We start from the raw sequence: 13,559 nt of genomic DNA, 5'->3' as shown, positions 1-13,559 counted from the left end.
GGCTTGCCCCAGCTTCTGCCACCAACTGAATGCAGGCTCCCTGATCCAGCACGGGGTTTTTTCTTTTATCAGAGAGACAGGGTTTTTTTCTAAGTGTCATTGAGTTGAGTGAGAATAAAGCGGCTGTCAGAAACAAGACCTGGGCCCTGGACAACAGGGACAGAGGAGAGCAGCGCATTCCCAACGTCTACCTGCACACTAATGTTGCCTATCCTAGGGGCGGTGACTGCCTCGGAAGTCGAATTCTCCCCTTGCAGAGACATAGCCTGCCCACCAGGGGCCACTGATGTCTCTCAAGGGCTACAGCCTTCCTTCCAGGAATCACCATCTTCACTCCAGGGTCTCAACCTCAAGCAGAGGTCATCTTTCCAGGGGTCATGGGCTTCACCCCAGGGGGCTCAGTCTTCTCTCCTGGAGCCACAGTGTGCTTGCCGAGGGACACAGCTGCACCTCTGGGTGCTTCAGACATCCCACTGCTCTCAGTGGCCATAGCCTCGCCCCCTGGGGGCAAAATCTTAATATCAGTGGTCAGCGGTTCCGTCACGGCCAGCCTTTCCGGGTGACTTCTTGAAAAATTCATAGCAGAGGAGAACCAGAATTGTGGCAAAGGTGTCGGGGTGGACTCTGGAGAAAAATCATTGGGAAAGGATGAGATTCCTGCCTCTTCCTTTCTATCTGATTAATTTCTGGTACTAGAGCCACCCCAGGTTCCAGTCTGCTCCAAACATCTAGACTTGGAAGATCTCAGAATGTACCCACTGGAGGCTAGAGGTGAAACCCACCGCACAGAAGCCACGCTCCGCCACCCCAGCATGTTGACACGGCCCCAGCCTGTCAGTGAATTTGTCCCATTTCCAGTGAATGACCCCAAGGAGGAATCTACCCATTCTTTATGCTGAAGTCTTCATTTTGACCTCTCTGTCTATCCCATTGGCAAGACCTTTCTCCCTAGGCCTAATTCCTTACTTACTGAATCCCGAGGGAGAAGCCTCCTGTGTTCCATATCACAAGAGGCACCGGGGACAAAGCCGAGGGCAAGGGGGGCCTACGTGACGCGTTCTAAACAACCGGGCTGAAGCCTTGACTCAGCTGCAGCTGTCTACAGAACCAGGCCCACACTCCCTCTTCTGAGGCTGTTCCAGCTCCTACCAGCCAGGGCAGCCTCTGCTCTCAGAAAGAGACACCAAAAGAAGCCAAATTCCCTTCTCAGTTCTTGCCATGAAGGCAGGAGAAACATGGAAACTATTACCTATACTGAGTGCCAGCTGAGCCAGTACAATTTTTATTCTATATCTTATTTAGACCTTAAAATAATGTCCAGCGTAAGGATCATTCCCATTTTACAGGTAGGGCAAGGGAAGCTCAAAGAAGGCAGTCAGAAAGGCCAATTGTCCCAACAAAGACCAGAGTACGTGCTAGCCTGACATCACGACGTCTCTTCCTTCCATGCGTTGTTGCTTCACCAAAGCATTTAGACCTGGGAAAAGTGGCCCACCAGTGCCCAGTCATGCGACACCCAACCCAGCGTGCAGGGCAAAGCTACTCACCATCCTGCACCAGGAGGTCATTCAATGTGTAGACAAGGGGGAAAGGGCCATTGCCACAGAAAGTGCCCCTGACGTCATCCATGTCCAGTGTCCACACCATAGCCCCCCCGAAGTGCTCTCTCTTGACAAACATTGCCTGTAAAAACAGTAGTCCGTTAACCGTGCTGGCCGCTCTCCATGCCGGGTACAATGGCAAAAATCTGAAGATAGCCCTTTCAGGAGGCAATGCAGTGGGGTGCTTAATAGCCACGGGGGGTCTTGAAAAATCACATAATCCTCAAGGTTGCCTCATTTGTTAAAAAAAAAAAAAGGAATAATAACATTTGCAGCATCTTTAGAATCCAAAGAATTCCTAGATACACAGATGGCAACATGGGTGAAACTTAAAGACATTATGCAAAGGGAAATGATAAGTCCTGCATGAGCCCACCAACGTGAGGTATCTACAGCAGTCGATTCATTGATACGAAAAGCAGAATGGTGATTTCCAGCCCCTGAGGCAGGGGGGATTGGCGGTACAGATTTTTGACCAGGAAAGATGAAAAGTTCTGGAGAGGGTTGATGGTGATAGTTACACAGCTATGTAAATGCACTGAATTCTACCAAACTGTGGGATTGGAAGTGGTTAAAATGGTCATCTTGTGTTCGATGTGAAGTAGGAATGCTGCGGAACTTCTCTTAAAGAGCCTCTCATATAAAGCATTTGGGTCAACACCTCGCACAAGTTGAAGCTCAGTGAAAGTTAGTTACTATCCTTCTGGGTCCCCACAATCATACTAAATTACAGATGCTGCTGTTTTGTTTAAAAATCACTTCTTTATCTCACACTAGTGCTATAAAGTACAGAGAGGATTGTAGTCTTTTCACATATGAGAAAATACAAAGACTTACATCTGTGGTTTTTAAAGCCTCAGCCCTAAATGGCAGGGTACATTAACTCAAGTCCAGGGCCTACGCTTAGCCTGCCGATGACATCACGGTATAGAGCAAAGGAGATCCCCTCACATCCAAATAGCTGTGTGAGTTGGTCATTGTGCTCCTTTTTGGGTTTTACTTCCCCCAAATGTAAAATAAAATAGAAGGAAGAATCCAAGCATTGTGAAGTCTGGAGCTGTGAAGGCTCTAAAGTTTACCCTATTTACAAGCTAACAAGTTAGCCTGCCAGTTTTATACACACACACACACACACACACACTCTGTACCTCTTGATCAGAGACTGTTGGCAGCTACAGAAAAAGAGAGTTGCCAGAATAGCACCTTGAGTTGGTTCGCGCTTCCAGTTACTCAAAGGGCCATGTGCTGGAGGCTTAAAGTTCCCTGGCGCGTGCAGCCGGGTGTGCACCACAGAGAAACCGCAATGTGATCAGACTTGGAGCTTTTATGGGATGGTGGCACATCTGGCCCTGCTCCCCTCCAGAGCAAGTGAGCTTTGCTGTGCGGTGTAAACAAGTCCTCATTAGGAAGCGGACCTTTGCCATCGTCCAGTGCCAGCAGTGGTTTCTGGGGAAGGGGGACCGGCAGGGCTCTATTTTTAGCATAGTGAGACGGCTTCCTTTGCTCAGAATACCAGACTATGCAGCAGCACCAAGAAATCCTGGAATAATTATCTCTCAACCATGATCTCCAGGCTCTCTTTTAGCTCCAATAGTCTCTGGTCAAATACCATTAATGCCTCACCCCAAGCTGGGCTCCTACCCCTCTCTAGTTCTGCAAGGCACAGTCACTCCCCTTTAAAGCAAGCCCACCCCCAGCTGCTGGTCCTGGGGTCTTCCTCCCACATGTGGAGTCGATGCCTTCTCTGATGTCCTGTGGGTCGGATGTTTAATCCTATCCAGCTGGGTAATTCCACTGAGTCCTTGCTCTTTCCTGCCTTCCATTCCCACGTCACGGAGTGAGGCGGTGAGGCTGGAAGCCACGCCTGCCCCAGCAGGGGAGATCTGCCGAGGCATCTCCAAGAATCTTTCTTGCCTTCCTCCACCACATTGTGCCCATAGAAAAGCCACCTGCTGGGGCCAGCACTGTGGCATATCACACAAAGCCACAGCCTGCAGTGCCAGCATCCCATATGGGCAACAGTTTGAGTCCCAACTGCTCCACTTCCAATCCAGCTCCCTGCTATGGCCTGGGAAAGCAGTAGAAGATGGCCCAAGTCCTTGGGCCCCTGTACCCACGTGGGAAACCTGGAAGAAGCTCCTGGCTCCTGGCTTCAGATTGGCGCAGCTCCAGCTGTTGCACCATCTAGCAGATGGAAGACCTCTCTTTCTCTCTCTGCCTCTCTGTAACTCTGCCCTTCCAATAAATAAATAAATCTTTAAAAAAAAAAAAAAGACATTTTGAGGTCCATGCATAACATACATCCTTTCAGATGCACACTCTCCATGAGCTTTTTCAAAACTCTTCTAAGCATGGATTTCAATTTTTTACTAAATAAGCCTATCATTTTAAAAAAACTATTTATTTATTATCTGAAGGGAGGGGAGAACAAGATAATGAATCTTCCATCTACTGGTTCTCTCCCCTAAGGGCTGCGATGGCTGGGCCTGGACCAGGGCAAAGCCAGGAGCCTGGAGCTCCATCAAGGTCTCCTACATGGGCGGCAGAGGCCCAGTAGTTGGCCATCTTCTGCTGCCTTCACAGATGCATTAGCAGGGAGCTGGATCAGAAGCAGAGTGGCCTGGACCAGTGCCAGTGCTCAGATATGGGATGCAACGACACAGGTGACAGCTCAACTCACTGTGCCACAACGTCGGCATCTAACCTTATCTGTTACTTCCATGTTTCCATGAACCTTCTGAAATGCCTTCGCAGAACAGTGCTGTGACTTCTGCTTGCAAGATCCAGTACCCAGGCAATAGCCACACCTTGAAACTTCTCACCCGTAAACTGCCTCTCCTACCCACTCTGGCCCGGACTCTCCTTCTCTCAGAGCTTCCCAAACACCAAACCGATTACCCATGGAGACACACTAACACAGCTCCCATGGTTTTTCCTAAGAACTACTGAAAGTCAAGAGGCAGAATCAGGAGTTTCTACACACATCAAGTCTCTCGGGTGATTCCGAAGCAGGGGTAGGTTCAGGAACCTCTAAGAGCAGGATGTTTCTGTTTTAATTCACTTTGTATAACAACCCTCTCAGACTCAAGTGCATGAAACACCTGAGTGGGCAGTCTCGGTCACTGTCAGGTTCTGCGGCTCTCAAACTTGCAGGTCATGCACCTGCTCGGGAACCTGATTTTTCCCACAACATGAAGACTTACCTCTTTCACCAGCCTCCAGGTCCTTCCATAAAGAACCTCTGTTGCACTCAAGTTCTTCTTTGAACCTGCGACAAGCTTTCTGCCCCTCCGAGCTCTCCTTGCGACACCTACTCCTACCCCCTCCCTCAGGGGGCCTCCCCTGGCTCTCTCACCCCGCCCCCTGTCAGTCATACTCATGCCATGCTTAGTATGATCTACCTTGTGTAGGTATTTACCGGCCGTGACATCATCTTGTCCAAAGGAAAAAAAAGACAGCATCCTCCCAAAAGCTGTGTGAACTGAAATATTTATTCCCTCAGAATCAAGATTCCTTCTTTTGAAAATAAGATAGTTGGACTAGAAGGGTCTGCACATTAAAACTTAAGTTTCCCTGACACTCCCCAGATCCAGTCATCCTCACCTTTTCACCTTCAACCAGTCCACACCATGCATGTGTGTGATCACACACACACACACACACACAGTGGACCAGGGCCCATGGAAGCCAGTGGGAAATGATCTGCTGGAGCAAAGGAACCAGCCTCACCTTGTAACTGAAGCTGATGGCGTCGTCATAGCCGACCCACTCCTTCCCCTTGTAAGCATAGGGCACGTACTGGTAATCAATCCAGTGCCTCTTCGCCTTCCGCACAAAGGAGCAGACCTGCCAGGAGGAACAGCGAGTGAGCTCCATGGGGAAAAGCACCAGCAAACTGTTCATCATTGCCCCAGGAGAGCGAATACAGGAAGAAGACGAAGGAAGATCAAAGAGAGGATGCGAAGGCACTCCCACAGGCCCTCCTCTCTATTCTGAGCAAATTCCTGCTGATACATGTCCCTCTCTCTACTGCCCATGGCAAAAAAAGAGAGAGAGAGAGAGAGAGAGAGAGAGAGAGAGAGAGAGAGAGAGAAACAGAACCAAGGACTGGATGCCCTCCTGAAGAAACCACGACAGGCTTTGGTAGGTAACACCAGTACCAAAGTAGTACGAGAGTACGAGCAAGGTATCTGATGACCAAACCTAGGTCCTTTCAAGGTGTTTTTATAATCATGTCTCTCCTCTTTCATTAGACTCCGGCACAAACTGCCCCCTAGAGGTAGCTAGTTATCAAGCTAGCCCTTGAACTTCTAGCACTTTCAAAGTTCCTAAAGGCAGGGGAAAGTAGGTTGTCACAACCTGCAGAGCATTTCAGTGTCTACTGGGTGCCGGCTGTGTGCTAGGAATAATGGTGCAAAGAAGCAGAGGTGCTCATGTGCTGTGTTAATGTCTAAGTGCTTGCCTTTTTCTTTGGGTGCTGGAAAGGTTCTGTCCATCAAACTCTCTTTGATCCAAACTATCCTTAAAAAACATTACTCCAGCCGGCGCCGTGGCTTAACAGGCTAATCCTCCGCCTTGTGGCGCCGGCACACCGGGTTCTAGTCCCGGTTGGGGCGCCGGATTCTATCCCGGTTGCCCCTCTTCCAGGCCAGCTCTCTGCTGTGGCCCGGGAAGGCAGTGGAGGACGGCCCAAGTCCTTGGGCCCTGCACCCACATGGGAGACCAGGAGAAGCACCTGGCTCCTGGCTTCGGACCAGCGAGATGTGCTGGCCGCAGCGGCCATTGGAGGGTGAACCAACAGCAAAAAGGAAGACCTTTCTCTCTGTCTCTCTCTCTCTCACTATTCACTCTGCCTGTCAAAAAAAAAAAAAAAAAAAGAACATTACTCCAACTATGCCATCACTCATCACATTTCATTGGACTAGCAGGAAACACCTCCAGCCAGCTGACCAACCAGCCAGAGACTGGAGAGACCTTGGCATCTCCAGCACTGTCCAAGGTGAGGGTGTAGCCTTCTGCCTGGCACTCCCTACATCCCCAGTGCCTTTCTACCTGCTGTCCTCTACCTGGGCAATCCTTCTCAGCTTGTCACCCCTGCTCAGAATTCTCCCATGCTTCCAATGCCGCTCAGAGTCTACCTGCTCCCCGAGGACTCCCAGGTCCCTGCAGCCACGTGCTCGTGTGTCTCTTACTGACCTCGCTGATGTCTTACATTGCCTTGGGTACATGTCTGTTCCCTCCACTCCCGCCGTGGCAAACCTAAAGATGGGGATGAAGGAGTGCAGCTGGGGGAGAAGAGAGCGAGGACCTCTGCTATGGGAGGTCATGGGATTGCTTCAACAGAACCCAGCAGTGGGGAAGGAGGAAGTCAGAGGGCAGAGGTGAAACAAGATTGGCCATGAGTTGTTAGTGATGGAAGTGAGGTGAGGAGGACATGACTTCTTCGTGTTTGAAATCAAATTGTACATATGTATATATATATAATATGAATACATTTTACTTAGAAGTCAGGATTTACCCATTCAACATTTAAGATCCTTTTGAGGGGGTGAAATATCTGTTCCCTTCCAGACTCCTCTGAACTCCTTGTCCCTAACCAAGGACTCAGATAACTTCCCCCAGAGAAAAGGACAACCTTGCGCATGGCAGATTTCCCTTGCCCCAACAGACTCCTCCTTGCCTTCCCTCTTGCCACTGCCCCTTGCTCTGATCCTTGCCCCAGCTGGGGCAGGGGAGCCCTAACTTCCAGACAGAGGTTCCTACTCCCATCACCTCATAATAAGCCAGGAAGCCAGCTTGCTTGGTGTACTTTCCTGGAGATGCTGGTCCGATTGCTTGGGCCTGCAACCCATGGTTAGTGGCTTTGAGGAGGTGAAATGTGCGTCCATAGGTGGGGAACCCCATGATGAGCTTCTCTGAGGGTGCCCCGAGCTTTCGCCAGTAATTCATGGCATATGCCTGCAGGTAGAAGGAACGCAGACCCGTCCCTGTTACTCCGAGCCCACGGCCTGGGCTCAGGGGCACATTCTGGGCCACCCGGGACCTGTCTTTCTCTTACCGAGGATTTGGGGTCTTCGGGCAGAGAGAACAGGGGACTGTTGTGCCCTGTGAACTTTTCCCAGCTTCCATGCAAGTCATAAGACAAGACATTAATGAAATCCAGGAGTCTGTGAAGGGCAGAAAGAGGAGGCATCTCGGTCAGGCAGGCCAGATCTTCATGTCAGATGAGCCAAATAGCTGTACGTGGGGTGCCAGAGCAGCCCTGCTCTGTCCGCCTGTGGAGCCCGCCCAACCTGTGCCACCCACCAGAGATGCAGCCACCGGCACAAACTGCTGGCTGGGGACAGCTGTGCATCAGGGTCTAGGCATTCTGGGAGTATCCTGAAGGTGGGCAGGAAACACACTCGGGCCTGATACCACTCACAGAGGTCTGCGTGGACGCCCCAAAAGATGGCGGTGCTACTCCAGGGCAGTGAAGGAACGTGCCTCACCACTCAAGCAGCTCCAGGAAGTCACCTCCTCCTGAAAGCTCTCGGGACCACCAGGTCTAGTGAAACATGCACCAGGCCAGAGATGCAAGGGTGCACACTGATCTAATCTAATTTCAATGTGGCCAACGGCCTAAGTACACCAAGTTCAAACTCAGGATAGTCTGTTTGCCCGAAGTCACCACGCTGTAGGACTCCGAGTCCTGCCTGGCCACGAGGTCAACACTAACAAACTGTGTGCTCACCTTCGCTCCCATGTTGGAGCTGCCCTTCCTATCGCCATCACTCACAGGCCCACCTCCCATCCTCGCCTTTGGTCTGCATCTGCGCCACTTGCTTTATCTGCAAGTCCTTGCTTTCTGAGATGGAAGGAAATTAGCCCAGAGACAGCGTGTCCAGAGAGATGTGTGAGCTACTCTTGGGCAAGCCTTGTAACTTTTGCATGGAGACCTGCTCTGAGAGCAGGGTGTGCCTGGGCGATCTACTTCTGTTTTTGTAGCAGTGCTGGTCACTCCTCTGTCCCTCCATGCCAGCATCACTGCATAGTGTATGCTTAGAGCTGGACTCTGGGCAGGAAGAGGCCAAGTCCATGGGATTTGCTGCAAGAAAACCCTGCCCATGATAAGAAGGAGAGCTGGTTCTTCATCACCTCCCGCTGATCCTCTATAGAAAGCATCGGGGCATGCTGGAGCAAATTCTCCTGCCTGCCTGTGGCCCTCAGCCCACTCCAATATGCACTGACAGCAGGGCGGGCACACGGTGAAGTCAGAGGCAGAGGCTCGACAGCTCCAGAGTTCTGAGCTCAAAACCCTCCTCCGCCCCGCAGTGGCCCACCCCATCAAGGCACTCACTTTCCTAGAAGGCGCACATCGTAAGATGTTTGGACGATGTGTGGGACCCCAGAAACAGCAGCGGAGAGCAGCAACCGGGGACGCTTGATGAGTAGTGCCTCCCTTTGGAAGGCAAACAGGAGCTCCTAGGGGGAAAGAGAGACAGGCACGTGGACCCTCGCAGGACAAGAGTCAGGAAAGCAAGCGTCACGCAGGAAACACTGAGCCCACGAGCCAGGCTCTGGGGACCCAAAGGGGAGTCAGGCGCTGTCCCTGCCCGCCTACGGGCTCGTGAGAAAGGCAGGCGTAGGCTACCACGGTGACTTCACAGAAGGGTGCAGGCAGGCCCAGGAGCACAGAGCTCAGGCGGACGCTGCCCAAGAGAGTCCAAAAGGCTGCACAGACAAGGCCACTCTCAGGCTCGGGGACTGGAGCACCCATGGGGCACCTGTCAGCAGCAGTTCCGCCAACGCCTGTAGGTGACGGCAGCAAAAGAACACTGTCTTGCCTCGCTCCTGCCCTGCCCCTGCCTTGTGCTCCTCCCCTGCCATGAGCCCAGACACAACACAAAGTAGAACCATTTCTGCATTCCGGAACTTCCAGCCCGGCCTTACTTCAACTAAGAAGAGAAAAGTCCACCGGTCATGGGCAGGGCTGCCTCTGAGCCCAGGGTACAAGAAGAACAGGTCGAGACCGTCAAAGTTGTGTGTCCTTAGCAGGGATATAACTGAGTTGATAAATTTTTCACGGCTGGCGAATGAAGACAGCATGGCGGTGAACCTGCGGAGAGAGCAGGAGTGAGGCAGGGAGGGCTGTCTGCCGAGCCACAGCCTCCCCGGGACCCTCGCAAGCCGGGTGCCCAGTGGCCTGCACAGCCCACAGGGCTGGAGGGAGGGAGGGCTGAGCTCTGGCTTCCCTGCCTCTGACATGCGGCTCCCAGCACCAGGACTGAGCACCCAGGAGCAGCCGGGAGGATGAGGCGGGAAGCTGCAGACACAAAAAGTGCACAGCCCGCAGTGGTGGCACTGGCTGCCCCCAGCTCTGCCGCCAAAACACGGCACACCCACTGGCAAGGCATTTGCTGTCTGCTCACCACCAGGTACCCAACCCCGTACCTGTCCCATCGCTGACTGGATCAGGGGAGGGGACTGAACCAGCACTTCTGGAAAGATCCACGAGCCCATTTATGAGTCTGAGCTGCCTAACCTGGCAGAGGCCAGTGCTCTGTGACGGGGCACCCATCCTTTGGTTTTACTCTCCATTTGCTTGTTTGCTTTCTTCTTCTTTTTTTTTTTTTTTTTTTCTATTTTAGTTTGTTTTCTGTTCCATAGTGAACAGAAATTTCTGGAAAAATTCCAACTTATAAGAGCCTAACCTTAAGTGATTCTAGGCTAGCTCTGTGAGTGCAGAAAATGAGCAGACTCGGAGGCAGATGGGCCTGGGGTCCATTGTCTTGTTTTCCCTCTCCCAGTTGGATGCTCTCTGAGGGGCCCATGGGAGCAATCTGGCAAGTTCCACAACCCCCACGACTCTTGCTTTCTCTTGGAACACACACAGCCACGGTGTAAGCTTCTCCTGAGCAGTAATGACATAATGTATGCGAGGGCCGGGCTTGTGCCTGGAGTGAGAGAGGAGATGCCTGGTGCTGGGCACAGCCATTTGTCGGCTCACACACCAATCCTTCCTCCATCGCACCCGGAGGTCCCGTGGAAGGCGCATCCTCCCTCACTGCGGCCACCAGCTCCCCCTCTCGTGCAAGGAGGCCTCCGCCGTGAGACAGGGGATGCTTCCCCGGAGCACAGGCAGGCCCTTGTCATCCCCACACTGCCCTGTGGAAGGTGAGGTGCTAACCAGAGCGGCCACCAGGCCCATGCACCAAGCCAAGCATTCGTGTGTCACTTCCTTCCCTCTAACACACTCTGCTGAGGTTGATGTCACTGGCTCCATTTATCCAACAAAGAAACCCAGGCCCTGTGAGATGTGGGGTTTATTCTTCCTGTTCTGAACAAGGCCCTTGGAGACAAACCTCCACCTCGTTTTGTCTCTCATACCCTCCCACCTGCCTTCTCACACTTGTAGGAACTCCTGACTCCCCGGCCCCCCATGCAAGAGGCCCGGGGGTCCCTTGAATCCAGGTCAGGAGTTGGGGCTGTGTCTGCACCAACTTTGCCAGCTGCAGGGCCACGCCGGCTTCTTCTCTCCGGTCTGTCCTCACTTCTAGCCCACGAGTGCCACCCTCCCGAGAGAAGGTGGTGATGCAGTCTCACCTGGTTGTGCCAAAGTTCCACCCTCCAATGGACAGCAGTGTTTTCAACTCTCTGTTCCTAGGGGGCAGGAGAGAGAGTTGTGAGCTGGGTCCTCAGTCTATTGCTTCACTCACTGGGAGAACAGTGGGAAATGAGGGGATGGGAGGCCAGGGAAGCAGAGGAGAAAGGAGATGCCGGGGAGGAGAGAGGAGAGCCCAGGAAAGGGGAGTATAACAACCACCCCTGAGTCATCACAGCCCAGCAGCTCCCAGGCTGTTGGCAGCCCACCAAATCCCCCACACCCTCAGGATGCTTCCAGGAGAAAAGAGCTACCCAAAACATTCCTCCATTTCAACAACTGTCTATGGAGCAATGACCATGTGACTGCTTTGGGTGCTTGAGAGACGTCGGTGAACGGCACACACCAGCTCAGCCTTCAGCGCCCTGTCCGCTGATAGCCATTAATGCCCTGGCGAGACTTCCCTCACAGGACCGCTTGGGAGGGGATGGCTTGAGCACGCACTTTCTGAGCACCAGCTCTATGCCAACCACTGACCTGGGCACCTGCAGACGCAGGAGACACTGCTGCGCCCCTGGAGGAGCTCACCACTAGAGGGAGGCAGAGAGGGGAGAGAGAGGCAACAGCCAGCCAAAGGCAAGGAGGTGAGAAAGAGCTCAAGATGTTTGTCACCGGGGAGTTCTGAAGGTGGGAGTGCTCCTGAGAGGAGGCTAGGACTGGAAGAATCGGAGAGAAGTCAAAGGGTAGCAGGGAAGTGGGTTTAATGCTCCTCTTGTCTCTGCAAAATCTGAGAATCTGACCCCCAGGCCCAATACAAACACACCTCTCTTTGAGTTTGTTGAACTCTGGGTAGAAAATTCGCTCATCTTGGACATCCTTAGCAACGATCTCATTGTCGTTCATTGAGGCAAACGCGAATATCAGGTGTGTGCAGAGAAACGGGTCCAGGTCGTGGGGCAGGATGGCGGCGGGGCCCGGTCGACTATGTGCCCAGTTGGTGAAATAACACACCAGCTTGTAGGCAGCACCTGGCGAGGGAGAGCATATAGGAATTGGCAGAGACCAAGAGGGACAGGGCCCAGCTTGCAGAGAGCAGTGGGAATGCAGTCCAGGAGGCCAGGCCACTGGAGCATCCTCTGCTCCCTCCCCACGTACACCCTGCAAAGCTACGCCAAGTTCCTGTCCTTCCCCTACGGCTAAGGTCCCGGGGTGGAGAAAGAATGCCTTTTAAATCCTGGTCAGAATAGATGTGCAAGTCTGGATTCTGGCACAGACTGAGTGCCACAGCCGGTGACCAAAATCCTCCACTGAACTGCAGTGGATCAATAACCCCCGACGACAGAGCCAGGGGAGGGCGGGGCTGAAGGGGACACTTAGTGCAGAGGACATCTCAGCCAGGGCAGCTTCCTGGCCCTGGAGGGCAGAACACAATTCCTTACCATCGTGGCAATCCAGCACAAGAACCAGCCCTGCAGAAAACAAAGGGGAGGGTCACACAGGGGTTTACCACACAACCCAGCACAGCCTCTGGCGAGCTGGGCACCCCCTCCAGCTGCAATGCACAGATGGAGACACAACTCGTTCCCTCTCCTCTAAAGTAAGCAAGTGCCGCTACATCTACCTAAGTCCCTTTCCTCTCAAGTGGACACCATGTTTATCACGTGCTTTGCACAGGGCCAGCAAAAACTTTAGGCTGTGATTCTTCACCCTGGCACAAATGTAACAGTATCGACATCCTGGATCCCCCTCCACTCCAGAGATCCTAATATGTAACAGTACCAACATCCTGGATTCCCCTCCACTCCAGAGATTCTGATTGGTCCAAAGTAAAAGACAAGCATAAAAATGTCTAAGGAGATGGCTGCAGAACCACTGGTCTGCTCATTCCCCCCTGGGTCCCTCTGACCCTTCACTGTGTCCGTCCATTCTTACATAACCTAGGCCCTGAGTCCCAGGCAGCTCTCTCAGGCACTAGAGAACTAATCAAGAAGCCTGCTATTTGCTGGAGTAAGTGACACTGCCAGGACCTGCCACACTCACCAAGCCACAGCAACAGCCTCCCCATCTCAATGGTCTGACGGTTGCGAGGCCAGAGCTCCAGCCCTTTATAGGAGCTGCCCCGTGTGTAGAGCTAGAGCAGCACCCCAACACACACACACACACACACACACACGGCCAGGATCGGTGATCTATGAGAGTCACGGTGACCCCAGATCCACGTGTACTCCCTCCCTACAACAACTGGGCTCCCAGAGCCAACAAAGCCCAGCTCTGGCTGACACTGGCAGGGAATTGGGTGTCCATCACGGGCCAGGACAAGGGCAGGGCAGCACTCCCGGGCCTGCCTGGTGCTTAGCCCCACTTCCTGGAAGTCA

General features: G+C 52.8%; 1 protein-coding gene across 1 annotated transcript; it reads right to left on the bottom strand.

Moving 5' to 3' along the window:
* Positions 1–349: 349 nt before the first annotated feature.
* Positions 350–13,249, bottom strand: LOC133755468 (oviduct-specific glycoprotein-like). The gene is made up of 11 exons (XM_062185575.1): positions 13,225–13,249; positions 12,624–12,653; positions 12,008–12,212; positions 11,187–11,243; positions 9,534–9,699; positions 8,941–9,065; positions 7,660–7,768; positions 7,374–7,559; positions 5,331–5,447; positions 1,548–1,683; positions 350–624 (listed from the first exon to the last, which is right to left on the bottom strand). Exons 1-11 carry the CDS (start codon positions 13,247–13,249, stop codon positions 350–352), a joined length of 1,431 nt encoding a protein of 476 aa, XP_062041559.1.
* Positions 13,250–13,559: the final 310 nt, after the last annotated feature.

Source organism: Lepus europaeus, unplaced genomic scaffold (genome assembly GCF_033115175.1).
Source record: "Lepus europaeus isolate LE1 unplaced genomic scaffold, mLepTim1.pri SCAFFOLD_499, whole genome shotgun sequence".
NCBI classification, from domain to species: domain Eukaryota; kingdom Metazoa; phylum Chordata; class Mammalia; order Lagomorpha; family Leporidae; genus Lepus; species Lepus europaeus.
This window is presented reverse-complemented; position numbering and strand designations above follow the sequence as displayed.